This window comes from Emys orbicularis, chromosome 14 (assembly GCF_028017835.1).
Source record: "Emys orbicularis isolate rEmyOrb1 chromosome 14, rEmyOrb1.hap1, whole genome shotgun sequence".
In the NCBI taxonomy this organism is placed as follows: Eukaryota; Metazoa; Chordata; order Testudines; family Emydidae; genus Emys; species Emys orbicularis.
This window is the reverse complement of record NC_088696.1, coordinates 2624745-2644798: the sequence shown is the minus strand read 5'-3', so window position 1 is coordinate 2644798 and position 20054 is coordinate 2624745. Positions and strand designations below refer to the sequence as shown.

The window sequence follows — 20054 nt, the reverse complement described above, 5'->3', positions numbered from 1 at the left end:
TCTAGATGCATAACTTTGCATTTGTCTGTATTAAAACACATTTTGTTTAAATGGGCCCCGGTTATGAAGCAATCCAGATCACTCTGTAGGGTGGCTGTGTCTTCATCGTTATTTACCGCTCCAACAATCTTTGTGTCATCCCCAAATGTTTTCAGCAATGGCTTTACTTCAGTATCATTGATGAAAGTTTTCCTAGTGTGTGGGTGAATACTGATCACTGCTGAACCCCACTAGAAACTCTCCCATTCAGTGATGATTCCCTATTGACAATTTTTTTTTTAAGGATAGTTATCCAGTTCATGCATTTAATGTGTGCTATATTGATATTGGCCAGAGATCTCCTCAGCCAGCTTTTCTAGGACTCTTGGGTGCAAGTTATCCAGGCCTGCTGATTTGAAAATATTTGTTCTTAGTAGATGCCAGTTAATATCCTTGTTAGTTACTAATGAACTAGAAAGTACTTTATCATCTGACTACATCATTCTGCTTCTTTCCAAATGATATTTATTGAACACTTCTGTCTTATCTGTATCATTATTAATGATTCTTCTTCGAGTGATTGTTCACGTCCATTACACATTAGGTGTGCGCGCGCCGCGTGCACGAACGTCGGAAACTTTTTCCCTCAGCGGCTCCCGTCGGGCCTGCAGGGTCTCCCCTCCCACCAGAGCGGCGCCCCGCTCTCGCGTATATATATCTCTGCCGGCCCGACCCTCCCTCAGTTCCTTCTTACCGTCAGTGGCGACGTTGGAACAACTCTGTCTCTCATCTGAGAGTGTCCCTTAGCGTAGTAATTAGTGTTATCTTGACAGTTATCAGTTCTTTAGTAGTTAGTGTTAAGCTTAGCAGTTATCAGTTCTTTAGAAAGACTTAAACTTCTTTGTGTTAGGTGTTTGGTCAACCCCGGCAGCGGCCCAGCAGCCCTGCTCGAGTCGACACCGGGACGTGTCACTCACGCGATCCCCAGGAACCGGCCACCCGCAGTCGTTCCCGGTCCCGAGGGCACCGGTACCGATCCAGGTCCAGGTCGGCAAGACGTTACTCCCGATCACGGTCACGGAGACACCACTCACCAACCCTGGATCGGCACCATTCCACGGCACCACCGTGGCCTTCCAGATCACCGTCCGTGGTTTCGGACGTAGACTCGGGCCGGTCCAATAGATATGCCCACAGGGCACAGGCCAGTAGGGAGCACGAAGCCTCTTGGCATCCGCAGTGGGGACAGCCCGGGCACTGGCCGTTCTGGACCCCTTGGGCCTACCATCAGCAAGGCCCCCCATCCAGGACCTCGAGATCGGGCTTCTCGGGACACCGGTCCCGCTCTCCGCAGTGGCGCCCTCCCTCGTGCAAGGAGGCCACGGTCTCCAGACCGCCGGACCGAGAAAGGGCAGACTCGGCACCGAGCTCGGCACCGTCTCAGACCCACGCCGTAGGGCGGTCTCCAGAGGAGCGCCCAGCTGATGAGGAGTTGCAGGAGGAGGAAGACGTGCAAAAGGCCCTGACCTCTTCCTCCTCGCCAGACGAAGCTGTGGCGGGCACAACAGTGTCCGGCCCTCCCCCGATTGACCATCGGGCGCACCAGGAACTGCTCCGCCGAGTAGCCCTCAATTTGGGATTGCAGGCGGAGGAGACGGTAGAGTAGGAGGACCCCATGGTCGACATTCTAAGCCCTGAGGGCCCCTCCAGGATCGCGCTCCCGCTCATAAAAACGGTCCAGTCCAACTACAAAGCAGTATGGCAAACACCGGCCTCCAGTGCACCAACTGCAAAAGGCGTGGAGAGGAAATACTTCGCCCCTTCTAAAGGGTTCGACTTCCTCTTCTCTCACCCAACTCCCTCTTCGCTGGTCGTCTCTGCGGTCAATGAAAGAGAGCGACATGGCCAGCAAGCCCCGGCCCCCAAGGCCAAGGAGGCGAAACGCCTGGACTTATTTGGGAGAAAGGTCTACTCGTCCGGGGGCCTCCAGTTGAGGATCGCTAACCAGCAAGCGATTCTGAACAGACACAACTTCAATTCTTGGGCATCAGTCTCCAAGTTTAAGGAATCCCTGCCTCAGGGCGCCCAACCCGAGTTTGCGGCCATAGTAGATGAAGGGAAGGCGGTAGCCAAAACCTCTCTACAGGCCTCCCTGGACTCCGCGGACGCAGCTGCCCGGACAATCGCGTCAGGTGTGGTAATGAGGCGCTCGGCATGGCTACAGGCTTCCGGCCTTCCCCCAGAGGTGCAAAACACCATACATGACCTTCCGTTCGAGGGATCGGGCTTGTTTTCGGAGCAAACGGATGCCAGGCTGCATAGCCTCAAGGACTCTCGAGCCACCTTCAAGTCGTTGGGGATGCACACCCCAGTGACGCAGAGGAAACCCTTCAAGCCCCAACCTCCTCAGAGACAGTACCACCCTCGTCCTAGACAGGAACCGTACCGCAGGAGGGGCAGGGATAACAGGCATAGACGCAACAACACGCCTAACCAGGGCCAAAATCAGGGCCAAAACAAGCCGCAGCCGGGAAACAAACAAGGGTTTTGAAGCTGTGATCGAGGACAGAGTACCAACCTCTATTCCGGACCCCCCTCTGTGTTTCAGAGACCGCCTGTCCCATTTTTACCGTGCTTGGTCACGTATAACATCGGACCGCTGGGTCCTACGCACGGTGGAGGCAGGCTACACCCATCAGTTTTCCTCGCCCCCTCCCTCCCACCCCCCATCCCCGTCCCTCTTCAGGGACCCTTCTCACGAGCAACTTCTCATGCAGGAGGTGCAGACCCTCCTCACAGTAGGAGCAGTGGAAGAGGTTCCTCCGGACCTCAGGGGGAAAGGGTTCTATTCCAGATACTTCCTCATTCCCAAAGCGAAAGGGGGCCTCCGTCCTATCCTGGACCTACGCAAGCTAAACAAATACTTGCTCAAACCATGTTTCCGTATGGTCTCCCTTGGTACTATTATTCCATCCCTGGATCCGGGAGATTGGTACGCTGCCCTCGATATGAAAGATGCCTACTTTCACATTGCCATCCGCCCGGCCCACTGGCGGTTCCTGCGCTTCACTATCAACCAGCGCCATTTCCAATTTACAGTCTTGCCCTTCGGCCTGGCAACGGCCCCGCGCGTATTCACGAAATGCATGTCGGTGGTGGCAGCTTTTCTTCGAAAAAGAAGGATGCGCGTCTACCCATACTTGGACGACTGGCTCCTTGCGGGCCGCTTGGAGGCCAAGGTTCGCTCCCATGTGGCATTGACACTAGAGGTGTTCCACGAACTCGGTCTACTGGTCAACGAACCCAAGTCATTGCTGGTCCCCGCGCAGAGGCTGGACTTCATAGGGGCAGTCCTGGACTCAGTGGCGGCACGGGCAAGTCTGCCCATTCCGCGATTCCTGGCCATTCAGAAGGCCGTGAGCTCCATCCAGCAATTCCCCACGACCACGGCCAGATGTTGCTTACAACTCTTGGGGCACATGGCGGCCTGCACCCACGTAGTCGGACACGCCCGCCTAAGACTCGGGCCGCTACAGTTATGGCTGGCCCAAGCATATCGCCCCAGCAGAGACCCCTTAGACCTGGTCGTGACGATCCCGGCTCGGTTGTCGAACGCCCTCTGTTGGTGGCTCGATCGGCAGCAGGTTTGCGCGGGGGTCCCTTTCGCCACCCCACAACCCGTTCTGACGTTAGTAACAGACGCGTCGGACCTGGGTTGGGGGGCGCACCTGGGGGACCTGCGCACTCAGGGCTTGTGGTCCAGGGAAGAAAAGTTGCTTCATATCAACCTGAAGGAGCTGAGGGCGGTTCGCCTCGCCTGCCAGACCTTTCACGCTACCATAGCAGGCCACAGCGTGTCGGTTCTGACGGACAACACTACCGCCATGTTCTACATAAACAAGCAGGGCGGGTCCCGATCCTCTCCCCTCTGTCACGAGGCACTCCTCCTATGGGACTTCTGCATAGCCCATTCAGTCCACCTACTAGCGACATATCTCCCGGGGGTCCAAAACGGGTTAGCGGACCGCCTCAGCCGGTCCTATCACATGCACGAGTGGACGTTGAGACAGGACGTCCTGCGTTTAATCTTCTGGAGGTGGGGGTTTCCCCAGGTGGATCTCTTTGCCACCAAGGACAACAGCCAATGCCCTCAGTTTTGTTCGTTCCAGAACCACAGTCCGGGCTCATTGGCAGACGCCTTCGCAATACCTTGGGGCGGGAGCCTGAGGTATGCCTTCCCCCCATTCCCGCTCATCCACAGGGTCCTCCTCAAAACCCGCAGGGACAAGGCGACAGTCATCCTCATCGCCCCGGCGTGGCCACGCCAACACTGGTTCACGACCCTGTTGGAACTGTCCGTGACCACTCCGATAGCCCTCCCACTCCATCACGACCTCATCACGCAAGACCAAGGTCGCCTACTCCACCTGAACCTACCGTCGCTACATCTCACGGCGTGGTTTCTCTCTGGCTGAACGATATGGAGCACAAGTGCTCCCATCAGGTCCAGCAAATCCTCCTTGGTAGTAGGAAACCCTCCACAAGAGCGACTTACCTTGCCAAATGGAAACGGTTCTCCCACTGGTGTGAGCCTCTTCACATCCAGCCTCTGCAGGCCTCAATCCCATCGATTCTGGACTACTTGCTACACCTCAGGCATCAAGGGCTCGCCCCCGCCTCAATTAAGGTGCATTTGGCCGCCATATCGGCGTTCCGCCCTGGGGAGTTGGGGGTTTCGGTGTTCTCCAACCCCACAGTAGTCCGATTCCTCAAGGGGTTGGAGAGGGTATTTCCCTACTCACGCCCACCGGTCTCTGCGTGGAATCTCAACCTGGTCCTGACTAAACTCATGGGGCCACCCTTTGAACCCCTAGCCTCTTGCTCCCTCCTGCACCTCTCATGGAAGGTAGCGTTTCTCGTGGCCATCACATCGGCTAGGAGGGTATCGGAATTGAGAGCCCTCACTTCGGAGCCTCCTTATACAGTTTTTTATAAGGATAAGGTGCAACTGAGACCGCACCCTAAATTCCTTCCAAAAGTGGTCACGCATTTTCATATGGGACAGGACATTTGTTTACCGGTGTTCTTCCCCAAGCCCCATACGGACCCAAGCCACTGCAGCCTGCATACCCTTGATGTCCGTCGGGCCTTGGCGTTTTATCTAGACCGCACCAGGCCATTCCGCAAATCGACTCAGCTGTTCATCGCCGTTGCGGAGCGAATGAGGGGCCAACCTATTTCGACGCAACGCTTGTCGGCATGGATTGTGCTTTGCATACGCACGTGCTACGAGCTCGCCAACGTACCAGCCCCGGAGATCAGGGCTCACTCAACTAGGGCCCAAGCGTCCTCGGCGGCTTTCTTGGCACAGGTTCCGCTCCAGGAAATCTGCAAAGCAGCCACCTGGTCGTCGGTGCATACGTTCACAGCCCACTACGCGATCCATCATCAGACCAGAGAGGATGCGGCGGTCGGCAGGGCTGTGCTTCAATCAGTTATTCCTTGACTCCTACCCTCCTCCAATGGTAAGCTTGTGAGTCACCTAATGTGTAATGGACGTGAACAATCACTCGAAGAAGAAAAAACGGTTACTTACCTTCTGTAACTGTTGTTCTTCGAGATGTGTTGTTCACGTCCATTACACTTCCCACCCTCCTTCCCCTCTGTCGGAGTCACCGGCAAGAAGGAACCGAGGGAGGGTCGGGCCGGCAGGGATATATATACGCGAGAGCGGGGCGCCGCTCTGGCGGGAGGGGAGACCCTGCAGGCCCGACGGGAGCCGCTGAGGGAAAAAGTTTCCGACGTTCGTGCACGCGGCGCGCGCACACCTAATGTGTAATGGACGTGAACAACACATCTCGAAGAACAACAGTTACAGAAGGTAAGTAACCGTTTTTTTCTCTCTATGTAATAATAATGGCCTAGCCCATGGATTTTTTTCCTTGATGTCTTTAGCTTCCCTTATAAATTTTCTGCACTCCATAACTTCTAACTTATATTGATTGCTATCTATTTCCCCATTTTTCCATTTGTTATATGTTTCTGTTTTATTTCAAGTAGCTGCCTTTGCTTTGCCTCTGGATCAGGATGGGCTTTTTGCCAAAGATGTCGTCTTTTTGGATTGTAGAATTAGATTTTTGGCCATTTAATAAACTCTTCTTAAACAACTCCTTATTTTCATTCACATTTTTCTGTCTAAATTTTTTCTCCAATCAATTTTGCTCAGAATATTCCTCAACTTTGGGAAATCAACTCTTTTGAAGCACCAAGATTATATATTGCTCGTTGGGACTCTCCTCTCTTTGCCCATATGGAATGGAACCAGGTCATTATTTCTGATCCCTGATACACCCCTAACTCCTCTTGTTCCCTGGCCTGTAACAGACCCCTACCACTACCCCCTTCTGTGCTGTGTTAGGTAGGTCACTGATCCAGACACATTCAGGATCCTGTGGTTCTGAGTTATCAGTCACTCTAAAACCGGTAATTGTCTTTAATGTAGAGTATCTCTCCACACATCTTTTACCTACTCTGTGCTTCCTGAACAAGTTGTAACCAGTGACTTTAACATTACAGTCTTGTGAATTGTCCCGTCAGGTTTCAGTGATGCCAATTATATTAAATTTATTCTTGTCAGTGAGAATTTCCAATTCCTCTTGCTTGTTCCCCAGATTCCTAGCATTGGTATGTGAATGATTGAAATCTTCTCTCCACATTCTTGGCTGTATCAATTCAGTTTGTTTGCAACACGCTGAGTTCATTTGTACATGGTTTTCCTCCTTCTCCTGGTCGTGGTGGTTTAATGCCCTCCTGGCTGCCTCAGCTCCTTGTCCACTGAGAAGGTTAGCCTGTGAGATGCAGGCTGTCCTGTTTGTACCGCCCCTGTCCCACTGCAGTGTAACCCAGCGTTCCACAGAACTGCAGGCACAACATGGAGCTGTGGGGTGTTCTCAGCGTCTGTAAAATCCCTCAGGTACTGGCTCTCTTATGCAGTACGTATCTACGAGCATCTAGGAATCTGCCGAGGGCCTACAAGTAACCTCCGAGGCGTAATGCTGTCCAGGGCCATGGTAACTCGGCCTCTGCTTTGACTGCTGGGATTTCTACCGACTTACCCATTGTGTGGAAGCCATCTCTCCCTGTGAGCGAAGGGGTCTCCTGCGGGGACTGAGGTGCAGGGACTGGCTGGAGAATTAGCCTTCGGTCAACATGGGCCACAAGCTGCTGCTTGTTTTCACTCTTGGAACCAGTTTGAAGCCTGTGGCCTGGCTTTGGTCACACGTTACACTTAGAATCCAGTCGTGGGTTCCCCTGAGTCCTAGCAGAGCCACAGGCGTCAAGGTGAGGGGCTGGCAAACACGCACAGGGGGAGCTGCCATCCTTCCGTCATGCATGTGAGCACGTGTGCACACTGGGATGCCAGGAGTGGCTGCACTCCTCTTCCCTGTGCAGAGGAGGCGCAGCAGCTGCTAGTGGCATGGCCTGTGAGGGAGTGGCAGGGAAGTGGGCACTACCTGCCCCCAGCAGAAAACCAGGAAAGGCCAGAGCTTTGGGCAGCGGGCGGAGCCACTGGGTGGCATCTTGCAGGCTAATCTGCTGCCACTTCTCTCTCTCCCTCCCCGCCCCCCATTAGCTGGGAGGTTTGCTCCTTTCCTGCTGAGTATTCAGTGTGGTCCAGCAGTGTCGGATTTATTGGCACTGTCGGACTTGCTGAGTCAGCCCTTCCCAAGGCCCAGGGCACCTCCTGGCAGGTTTTTGGGATCCCTGCTCCTCACCTGAATTAACCCAGTGCCCCTAGAGCCGGGAAGTTTGCTGGCAGCCGCAGGGGAAATGCTAGACAGTGAGCGCCCTTGTTTCCCACATGCTCTGCTTGGTCCCGCCAACCCGGCCTGTACAGACAGAGGAGGCGCAGGGGGTGGCAGCAGCTGGCAGAGGAACAGAGGCCCTAGTACTGCTCCCCACCCTTGGGTGAACAGCGAAGCTCCCTTTGCAGAGGGCCACAAGCTCCCTGTGAACCTGGGGCCTTGGGGTGGAGGCTAATCGTTGCCGTCAGTAAGAATGGCTGTAGTGGTGCGTTTTCCCTTCTCCTCAGGAGGTGGGGCCGTGCATGTATCAGGGCCAGCTAGATCAGCCACGGCTGCCTGTCTCTCCTCACTCAGCCCTAATCTCTCTGCCCTCTGCATTTTCAGTGAATGGGGACTCTGCTGGTGCCACCGACGCTGAAGAGGAAAGGTCTGTGGTGGGAGTGACCTCGCCACCTGCAGCAGTGTCGAGCGAGACCCCCGGGTCCACCGCTGCCACCCTTCCTGCTTCATCCGTCCCTGGGGAGCCAGAGGAGCCGGCCCCTGCCTCAGGCACCCAGTCACCTCAGGCTGCAGCACAGGCCTTGGAAGCTCTACCACCCGGGTAAGCAGCTCCGTCTCCAGCCTCAGGCCCATTCCGAACACGGTGTGGCCCATTCCCAGCACAGGGCACCACGGCGCTTGCTCCTCATGTGCTGGGGTAGGGTGAGTGAGGCTAGCTCTGTGCAGAGAGGGTCCGAGGAGCTTGAATGGTCTGGGCCGTTGCTCTGAGGCTGCAGGAGCAGCTGTGTTGGAGAGGGGGGCTCTGTTCTGCCAGGCTGGCTATGGAAACACAAAAGCACATGGGGCCCTGGGCACCTTCTGGAGCAGCACAGACAAGCAGCCGGACTGTGACAGACCTGGTCCGTGGACAGCATCTGTGTTTGGCTGTACGTGGGGACTGACCTCTCCTCCCTCAGCAGGGGGTGGGCCAAGGCTGTATCCGTTTCACATTCTCAGGGGCTATACACAGCGGCAACATGACATATCCCTTGCTGTCAGGTCCCCAGGAGAGGAACTGCGCCTTTTGCTCTCCCTGAGCAGGACAAAAGGTGTCTGTGGCGCATACATTACAAAGAGATGGGAAATTTCCAGAGCGCTCCCTTTAAACAAGAGGGCCTGAACATTTTTTAAAATAAACTCTTAGAAACATGTAAGGGTCCTGCTCCCCTGTCAGTTTGGAGTGTGGGGGGGTCTCACTTAGCTGGGGTCGCCCATGCTAGCTGCTGTACAGAGAAATGGGGGAAGGGTTAGCTCAGTGGTTTGAGCATTGGCCTGCTAAACCCAGGGTTGTGAGTTCAATCCTCGAGGGGGCCATTTAGGGAACTGGGGTAAAAATCTGTCTGAGGATTGGTCCTGCTTTGAGCAGGGGTTGGACTAGATGACCTCCTGAGTCCCTTCCATCCCTGATATTCTATTCTATGCAACAGTGGGTCTGACCAGACAAAGTGTGCTGTCAGATGCACACAGGAGGTGGAACCAGTGAGAGCTCTGTTCTTGGGTTTCTCTCCAGTCCTGGGCCTTTCCAGACTTACAGGTAACAGCAGGAGGTGAAAAAATCTTCAGAGCAGAATTTCGTTTTCAGCTTCCTCCTGTCCCTTTAAAGAAAAGATGTGAGACTTGGTTCCTCTGTCACATAAAAATCTGCAAGTCCTCTGCATGAGCTGGTGTCCTGCCAGGTTACCTAAGGCCAAGCATCTTCCTGTGTCTCTTGCTTGGCTCTGGGCATTGGAGATGACACCAGCTCCCAGCAGAAGAAATACAGCCTGCAGGGAGGAGGACTTGGTGCTTGCAGGCCCCCCAGTAGTAGGGCAGTTGGGAGAGGGGCGCTCTGGAAATTACGGTTGATGTGTGAGCTGCAAGACCATCGTGCAGCCCAGCCCAGGTTGCAGGAGGGCAGCCTGAGTGAAAGCTTTCTCTTTAAATTTGGGCCATTCAGGCAACGCAGCAAGAAGGGGTTGTTAAGGGGAAAATGGCCTCCTGCATTTCCTGTGAAGTGAGCTGTTTATTTTCTTTTGGCTAAGCCAGTGCCTGGAAGGTCAGGGCCTCGCTCATGTGTCAGTCACAGGTAATTAGGGTTAACAGCTCAGTGTGTCTTTGGGGGGTGTGTGAGGGTTACTGTTCTCAGGGCTTGGGCTCTTCCTGTTTCCAGGCAGCTGGAAAAGGCCAGTGCTCTGAAAAAGGTCTTTATTTCAGCAGGAGCTGGAGCCTCTCACTGCTCCTGCTGGTCAGACTGAAGATCTCCTTCTCGCCCGGGCAGACCTGGGGCGCTGTCTTTCCTCGCGTGAGTGGGCTGTGACTGCCAGCCCAGCCCAGCCCGTGTGCTGCTCACAAACAGCGTTATGGAAGCCCCTAAGGGTGCAGGGAGGTTTCAAGCCAGCGCTCGAGCACGTTCAGCTCTTCCAGCCACCCATTCCATGGCCCCGGGGAGCCACACTGAGGATGGGCTAATTTGCTGTCCGTGCCCTGGCTCAACGGCACGTTCTTGCTGCTGTTTCTCTCTGTGATTGGAACAGAGAATCCAGCATGTCGGAGGGAGAGAGGGCGGCAAATATTCAACCTGCTCTTTGTGGTGGGGGTAGGGAGGAGGAGGAACAGCAGCAGCAAAGCCCCTCCTGTTGCACCCACTGGCCTGCATAAACTTTAAGGGCCACCACACTGCAGCTTGGGCCGTTCCCTATCTGTACCCTGGGCAGAGGCTCTCCTGGGGGTAAAATGATTCACCCTCTAGCTGGGGCTTGTTGGAGTTACAGACTCGTGCTGTGCTAAGCCACTGGCCTGCTTGCGCAGTGTGGAGTCCTGTGTCCTGTACTGGGAGGGCGGGTGTGGAGTGTATTCTGGGGTCTCTCCTGGCAGTTCTGAGCACATCAGGAACCAGATTTCTAGGGCACAAGTGGCCAAATGTGAGACCTGACCCAAGAGAGGCTAGACCAGCCTTTCTCCCCCCAGAGTCTTGCTCTGGCTTGGCAGTGCCCCTGGTGGCTAAAATGAGGTGGGGGGAAAAAGTGGAGGTACGTGAACCAGAGCTGGTGCAAATGGGCTTGTGGGGACAGGGGGTTTCTATTAGGCCCTGATCTGGGGAGGCACATTTCTGGCTGTCTTACCACGCTGGTGTGTTGCTGGGAATGACTTCGGCTAGTGGTTTGGGGAGCAGCTTGCAGGCTGGAGAAGCAGTCGGCCGTGTCCATGTGGGCAGTAGTGTCAAAGGACGAAGGGGACCCAGACAAAGCTGGGTAGGTTCAGGCTTAGTAGCAAGACATGCCCATACGTGGCTGAGCAGTGTGCAGATCAGCCCCTTAGTGGCCGGGCTGTGGCTGGGGTGACTGACTGGGGAGAGTGCTGAGTGCATGTGGAGCAGTTCTGAGGCCTTGGTGGCCGGGCTGTGGCTGGGGTGACTGACTGGGGAGGAGTGCTGAGTGCATGCGGAGCAGTTCTGAAGCCTTGGTGGCCGGGCTGTGGCTGGGGTGACTGACTGGGGAGGAGTGCTGGGTTCATGCGGAGCAGTTCTGAAGCCTTGGTGGCCGGGCTGTGGCTGGGGTGACTGACTGGGGAGGAGTGCTGGGTTCATGCGGAGCAGTTCTGAAGCCTTGGTGGCCGGGCTGTGGCTGGGGTGACTGACTGGGGAGGAGTGCTGAGTGCATGCGGAGCAGTTCTGAAGCCTTGGTGGCCGGGCTGTGGCTGGGGTGACTGACTGGGGAGGAGTGCTGGGTTCATGCGGAGCAGTTCTGAAGCCTTGGTGGCCGGGCTGTGGCTGGGGTGACTGACTGGGGAGGAGTGCTGGGTTCATGCGGAGCAGTTCTGAAGCCTTGGTGGCCGGGCTGTGGCTGGGGTGACTGACTGGGGAGGAGTGCTGGGTTCATGCGGAGCAGTTCTGAAGCCTTGGTGGCCGGGCTGTGGCTGGGGTGACTGACTGGGGAGAGTGCTGAGTGCATGCGGAGCAGTTCTGAAGCCTTGGTGGCCGGGCTGTGGCTGGGGTGACTGACTGGGGAGGAGTGCTGAGTGCATGCGGAGCAGTTCTGAGGCCTTGGTGGCTGGGCTGTGGCTGTGGCTGGGGTGACTGACTGGGGAGGAGTGCTGGGTTCATGCGGAGCAGTTCTGAAGCCTTGGTGGCTGGGCTGTAGCTGGGTGACTGACTGGGGAGAAGTGCTGGGTTCATGCGGAGCAGTTCTGAAGCCTTGGTGGCCGGGCTGTGGCTGGGGTGACTGACTGGGGAGGAGTGCTGAGTACATGCGGAGCAGTTCTGAGGCTTGCTGCTTACAGGGGACTTGGGTCCCCACCTGCTATTGAGCATCATGCCATTGCAGGTGGGTCCGAGAGCCTCCATGTCACTCTCACTGGCTTAGAATGCTCCAGGGGGTCGAGTGCCTGTTGCAGGAGCCCTGGCTTTTCTACGCACTTCCTTTGATCCCTGGAGAGACGCAGTAGGATGATCTCCCCCACGTCCACTCCCTTCCACAGCCCTGAGGGGTCTCAGCTCTTCCCAGCTTTATCGGATGGATGCCTGGAGCTTGCTTCTCTCCCCAACTCCCACCACACCCATGGAATCTACAGAGCGCAGGTTCATGTGGGGATTCTGAGCTATTTGTTCTGCTCAGATGCCTGTCTCAAAACATCTGCACCAGATGTGGGGAGCACAAAGGAGTCTCATGCACATGACTGGGAGTCTGTTTTAGGGGCTGGAGAATACCGGAAGGTGGTCTGAATAATTCCAGATCCAGCAGCACCCAGAATCCGTCCCGTTACATCCACCTGGCCTTACTCTTAAACTTATCATGTGATTAACTTGAAGGGAGCCAGGGTACGTGTGGGTATGAGAGCAGTTGCTTTGTAGAGTTGGAAATGTTTGGGGTGGGGACCCCACTTTAACACACGGGTTTCCCAGCTGGCTGATAATGGAATGGGAAGGCAGCTGGAGTCATCAACTCCTGCATCTGGTTCCTATCAGTGATGATCCTGCACTGGGGACGGAGAGCGAGTTAACACGGCGTGTATACACAGCTCTGTCTCGCGCACACAAAGAGGCACATTATGCTGTCTGGCAGAAGGCAGGGTGCTGTGGTTTCTTACATAAGGCAAGGCATTTTGTTTGGACTGCGGGTTACCTTAGCCCTGCCATTTCACACCGGCCACTGCTCCTTATAGCCACTGCCTGGTGAAGCCATTTTCTGCAGCCAGAACAGAGTTATACTGGTGTGCAGTGTGGGCAGGCGTGCCTCACACTGCAAACTCTCAGTGACAGGGTCCCTGGATCAAACCACGTTCACCTTGCTCTTCAGAAGGGAGGGAAGGCTGCTGGGGATTTTCCACCAGTCACACACTGAAGCATGATTAGAGAGAGGGGTGCTTGCAAATAAACTGCCCACATTTCTTGGGAGTTTGACTGAAAGCTTCATCCCTGGGCCTGGGACTGGAGAATGGGCACAAGATGCAATGCACATGCATAAGCAAAACCCAGACACTAACTTCTTTGCAGCTGAGACTGATTCTGTCACCACACTTCATTAGGATGTTATTTGTCTGTTTTACCTCTTGTCCTGACTGGATGCTAGAGTAACAGCTGCAAGCTGCATTCTAGACAGTCCTTGAGGGGGAAAGTGCATTCTGATTGGCCCAGGAAACAGGCTCCAGCCAATTGAAATCTTTTTTTTTTTTTTTTTAATTAAAGTACATTTAAAAAAAAAATCTTTGAATAAGCTGCTTTCTGATTGGCTGAATTGATGTTTGTCTCAGCTCCTCCTGCAAACTGACAGTTGATTGTGCAGTGATCCCTACTGGTGCAGACACAAATACGGTCTTGCGGAAGCTCAGATGTCATTGGGGCCTGGAAGAATACAGGAAGTAGTTTATTATCCACATTTTCCCAACTATGTTGTAATAGTCATCCAATATCTGGGTTACTTATGTTCGAAGACACCCAAATCTTTGTTTGCTAAGATACTCTTTTGACATGCTCTTCAAAACTGTCCACACGTGGTTGTCCACACACAGTGACTTGTCCTTTTTGATGACTAGATTGATGCGCAGGCACTTCAGGTCTCTGAGGGTCTCCCTTTCTTTCTCATCTGGTCATACACTGTTACCAACTTCATTGCTGCAGAAATTGTGGCTTGTTAAGTACTGTCTCCCAATTTGGCAAGGTCTCCGAAGCGGTAAGTGCCCTTTGTTTTGACAACACAAACAGGGATGACAGAGTCATCCTGTTAATGAGCATACAGCAGGAAGTGTGTTGCAGAAATCAGGAGTGAGTGCATCACAAATTGCTTGCAGTTTTGCTGGTAATGATGCCTGTTTCAGTCCACATGCTATCTGTGTGTTCCATTTTGGAATCTGTATCAGATGACCTAATTACTGTGGTTCCTTTGACACCAAGAGACTGAAAAGCTATGTTGGAACGTACAATATGCAGAAGCATCCTTGTATCCACTTTCTCTTTCATATTGTACAAGTCTTAGGCTGCTTCAGCACCTCTACTGGTGATGGACTTTGGTACTTCACCATTGGAAGAGACTCCAGCAAGGAGTGTTTGTGCTGGATGTGCTCTTACAACCTCAGGCGCATTTTGAATCATATATTCACAGAGGAATTTTATAGGTGACTGACTGCTTGTTGGATGCCACATTTAGAAACTTTAGAATACCAGTCACCTGGTATTGCATCCAACCTTAGATTCTGTCCGGCGCGGTCTTTCTGCAATTTTCACAGAGTTACTGTTGTGTTATCTGTCAAAGACTTTGATTACAGAATTAGCTTTGTGAAATCCTTTTAGGACCTGCCTCAAGTACTCAGCAGCCAATTCATCGAGTGTGTGGAATTTATCTCTAGCCATTATTGGTGTGACAGCCATCGCATCTCTGATGTACACTTCCTTTGTGGCATGCTCTTAGCTCATGGATTCTGTCAGCTTGAGCTTCCAGCAGCTGTCCTAATTTAGCATCTCTTCTTTTCATTGTTCCATCAGCATGGAAGAGTGACACAGGCACTGGTCCTACTGGGTGACTAAGAACAGTTGCCATTGAAACATCATCTCTGCATCTTTCTAAGGACAGGAAAACAATTTCTGGACTGATAGCTGCTGTGATTGTCCCTCCCTTGCCAGACCTAAATTTGGTGGTTTTGGCCATGTCAGCAAATATTTTGATGCCAGATTTCTTGACTGGGCTGAAGAAGCTGGGTGTCCCATCAGAATCAAGTGCATCTCTCACAAATTTCTCCATTTGTTCTTCACCAACATCTACTGTTAGCCATAGAGACTCTTGTGCATCTGATGTTGCATTCAATCCAGTAGATATATTAAGCCCCTCTGGATACAGTTCAGGGTCAAATGGTTTGTTATATTGTTGATGACGTGGCTGGTAAGCGGTGTCTGTAACATGCTCTTCATCACTCTTCAGTGCAGTGCAGAGGCATGGATTTGTTTGTGGACTGTCTACATTACTACGTGTTAGGCCACTTCTTACTCCCATAGCTTTTGCATATTCACTCAGGACTTGTGAGGGTCCATCTGACAAGAGCTAGCTTCTTTCTTGTCAGTCCTACAATCCCACTGCTACCCTTTGAGTCTCTGGTGTCACTTTTCTCTGTTCCCAGGTCACCCTAAATTCCATTGAAAGAACCAGGAGTCGGATGCACAACAAATTCCCCAGCTTCAAAAGCACTGTGCACTCCGGGGAGAGCTAGCATGTCAGTAATGTAGACTGGTATCCCCTGGTGTAGTTGGGCCTCTTTGCAGTAAAGAAGTGTGGCAGCATGGCACTCTGCGTGTTTCCAGTCACCCTCTTGCTCTGCATGGACATTGAGAAGCAGTATCTGCATAACCTGGAGAAAATGATCCCAGAACTTGAATGTAGCAGACTGGGCATTCGTCCATGTCTGAAATTCCTCCAGTCGTGGTAGTATATGGTGAGACACAGCATCATCAAGCTTTTAAATGACGTACTGTAAGGACCCAATGTCTTCAGACTCAAACACCTTTTGAATGTTAGCCAACCTTAGCCAGACTACACGAGTACCCCCTCCCTGCTCGTGACACTGAACAAATTAATAACGTTCCAGAGCACTCAGGGCCTCAGGTGCTAGAGTCAAGCCACGCAGAGCACAAGTGCAGACACATCAGGGTCAGCAAGAAGGTCTCACAATCCTGCGTCTTCCCAGAATTTCTCCGTACACGGAGGGAAACAGCACAGGGTGTGAAAACCACCCAGGCGAATCACGTTGATACCCAATTCATTTGGGAGAGTCTGTTTTCCACTTACTGAGCAACACATACAGCTGCTGATCCATTGTCTGAATGGCCTGCTGCTGCTGCTGTTTCCTTACATTTCAGCGTTGTTGTGTACACTGTGGTCATCTCAACTGGTTTGGCATCCGCATTTGGTGCATATGCAACGGCTGTGTAGCTGCTCTTCTTGGTTGCAAGCTTGTGGTTGAAACCAGTCCAAAATGGAATCCCCCGAGTGTGAACAATATCAACGTCATTTGGCATTGGTAGGACATCACAAGGTAGTCATCTTAAAAGACACCAGGAAAGATCTTGGGCAGTGTTCATTTGTAGGTGAACAGAGTTTATTTTCACAAGTACTTTTTCATGGGGAATTTGTTCTGGGTTTTTCAAATGCTGTATACTGCATAAGAGATCTGTTTGCCCAGGGAGAATAAGTGACTTTTCTTTCCCACATTTCAGTGATATTTGCTGTGATGCTGGACTATCTGCAGACTGTTCTTGAAATACCACTCTAGCCATTGAAATGGAAGGTGTTCTTTCCATCAGTGGTCTCTATATTGATGTCTATATGATCATTGTTCATGGATGACATTTCCATCAGCATGAAGTGGTACAATTCCATTTGAAAGGAACACACCTCCCTGGAGTCTTTCCTCTTCAGTTTTTGCAGTGCTAGTGATGAACTGCCTCACCTCATCATAATTTAGGCAGGATCCATGAAGGTGCAGTCGATCAATTAAATTGTGAGACCCAAACTCATGGTGTAGCTGTGTAGCAAGACTTGTGTGCAGTGGTGTGATAATTTTGTAACTGTTAAGTACTATCAACATGATATCGTGTTGATTCCCGAAAACACTATCAAACTACAGAAAATACTGCAAGAACTCTACACAAAAAGAAGCCAAGTCAGACTGAAAATGAACTGCTCTAAAACGAAATTTATGCAGTCTGATGTCTTGCCAAAAGCCCAAATAATAGTCAAGGGAGAACAAATAAAAGAAGTTGAGCAATACGTCTATTTGGGCCAAGAAATTAACATGCACCACGATCAGGAGGGCGAACTCTCGCAAAGAAAGCAAGCAGGTTGGTGCGCATTCAGTTCTGTCAAGGATGTCCTCCAAGGAAAAATCAACAAGGCAACACGTGCAAACCTCTGCAACTCAACAGTACTGCCAGCAATGTTGTACAGCAGCGAAACATGGGTGCTGACGAAGATAGAGGAGCAACAATTGTCTGTCACGGAGTTGGTGATGGAAAGAATTCTGGGGATTTCAATCCGTGACCGAGTCCCCAATGAAGTGATCAGACAGCAGAATGGAGCGCAGGACATCGTTGTTGAAAGCAGGTACAGTAAAATGTGATGGGTCGGGCATATAACTAGGCTCACTGACAATCGATGGACTGCAGCTGTCGCCTAGTGGTACCCACGGGAACTGAAATGACCACTCAGCCAACCTCCAAAGAGATGGGAAGATTTTATCTTGAAAAGGCATGGCCGCCCATGGAGAAGGAAGGCCAGGATAAGAGAAGAATGGAAGACATGTTGTGATCGGCACAATCTATATGAGGGCTAAAGGACCGATCGATCAAGGTGATCAAGGTTAAGTACGATGCACACTGCAATTGAGGCATCTTTTTGAATAACTTCTGGAGGATGATACTTATTGCTGGCTGAATTGTATGCCTCTGTATCTGTCAACCAGAGGAGAAACTCCGGCACCAATTGGGGCACAAAAGTAGCTGCCTCTGTAAACTACAATCACCTAGCTCTGTGAAATTTGAGGCTTTCATTTTGGCTGTTTCAGATAGAAACAGCATTATACAAAACCACTTGTTCATTTGAAAGTGTTTCATCAGGCTCACTTGCTGGAAGAACATCTACACAAATTTGGATGATTTAAGTTCCTGCTTCAGATTACTAGCAGCTTGGATAGCATCAACTGATGTTGTGATGTTTCATAGAACAGTGGTAGACTTGCCTTGTCCATGCTGTTCATGTAATGAAATTGCAGAACCGCAGTGTTTTTCTAATCTTTCCTGCAATATGCTGCTGGAATAGCTTGCAGTTTTAAGGAAAGTAGGGCTTTATATTGTTGTAGCAGCTTGGACAGGAGAGGAGTTTTCTTGTTGAACATAAGAGAAAGACAGTCTTGTGATGGAGTATTGGTGGCACATCATCTAAACTAGAAAACTCACCTAGTAGATACCAATACAATTCATCTCTCCTTGGGTCTGCTGTCAATAAAAGAGAATTCTTGCCAGTACTGGTGACTTTTGAGAGTTTTTTGCCTTCTTTTGATTTTTCTTGATAAAGAACACATTTTTCAAAGTTTATGAAGTGTCTTTTTGATGTAAGGGACGTGTATCCTCCATGTCTTACATATTGTAACTTCCCTGTGGAGGTAAAATTCCCAATTTATACTGTTAGCATGACTACCACCATTTTTCATTTTGTACAAATAGACATACTTGTGCTAAATTAGATATAAATTAGATCTTTATGTTAGTATGGTAATGGCCCTTTTAGATTGAAGCCCAGTATGAAGCAGTGTATTGTCATCTATAACACTAATACTGACCTGTGAATTAAAAAGCTAGTTTCTAGGCTATTTCAAAGTTTAGTACTGCATGCATAGGCAATTACAAATTAAAATCTTGTACCAGGCAGACTAGATGCTACATTGTATATACAAAAGCTTACAAATGGATTAGCGTTACATTAGGAGTTTATGTACATTTATAGCTACCCAATATGCAGTACAAACTATGGGCAGGCAACTGCTGCCGTGCACAGCCATCAGTGTGAGACTGATCTGGTCAGCACATTTCAATTGAAAATAGAGAAAACTATTCTAATCACTTGTGAGATACTTTGACAATTAAATATACAATGTGAAAACATTTCATGTTAGTATTTTGCAAAATGTTGCTATTTGCCATTTTTGCCATGTGTTAAATAGCTTCATCGTTTCTGGGGGAAAAAAACAACTTGCCCATGCACAACCACTAGAAGAATCTTTTAATACATTGTCTTTTGATAGCTTTGACCAATAAAAACCACCTTCGGGTGTTGAAATTAATGTGAACAGTAGAAGCTGTAGTCATAGTCTGGTTGCAGCGTTTCTGGAATTGTGCGAAAAATTACACTTTCTCATTTTGGGTACTATTGTTTCACCTTGCCTACAGGCTTATGGCAGCACTTGACAGCTCCACATCATACCTCATCTAAATGTACATAAAATAAGCTTTCAAGTAATTTATGATGTGGATGTGGGTACATTAAACTGCCCAAAATAGCCCTTTTTGGGGAATTGCTGCACGCCTATGTTCTTTGCCTGTCCCATGAACCCCACCGTTCCTGGCTGTGTCCATCTCAATAAGAGCTTGGTGCTGAGGGTCCTGCACGGTTACCTCTGGAGAATCACATGCTAACGTGGTTCTGTGGCTGACATTATTGGCACCAAAGTCCCCGTATCCCACTGGATCAACACAAATCTTGTGCCAGAGGTCCAGCATCATCAACTGCAAAAGCCAAAGAGGTTCTATGTCTAACATGAACAGCATTGCAGGCCCAGATCTCTTCTGGGCTGACTGAGGCCAGTGCCAAGGATCAAGCATATTTGCTTCTGAAGCACTGCTTGCCAAAGTGGACGATGTGCCCAGGCCCATCAAGGCAGGGTTCCAGCTCGGGTGACTCTCTGTGCTCCACACAAGTGGTACTGAAGTCCCTGGATCCACCCAACAGAGTCCAGTACGTAGGGTTAAGCTCCGTAAAGAGCTGCTGCCCAATGAGGCTGTATAGCTGGATGGAAATTGAGCTCTGTGCTGTGGTTTGGGGGACTGTGTGTATGCTGAGCCTAGCGGCCTGCTAGGCAAGGCTGAGAGCTTCTTAACGAGGCTGTGATCCCTAACCCTTTTAGCACCCATCAACCCTTAACCAGGGGGCGGGGCTACTCAGGGAGACCAGGACTTTAAAAAGCCCACTCCTAAGTGACTGGATGAGCTAGCAAACA

General features: G+C 51.2%; 1 protein-coding gene across 1 annotated transcript in view; it reads left to right on the top strand.

The window, feature by feature from the left end:
• WWP2 (WW domain containing E3 ubiquitin protein ligase 2) overlaps positions 1-20054 on the top strand; it is an 88449-nt gene that overhangs the window by 40081 nt on the left and 28314 nt on the right. Inside the window, exon 8 of the mRNA XM_065416328.1 lies at positions 8169-8385. Coding sequence (XP_065272400.1) covers positions 8169-8385 — 217 coding nt within the window. The remainder of the gene's footprint in view (positions 1-8168; positions 8386-20054) is intronic.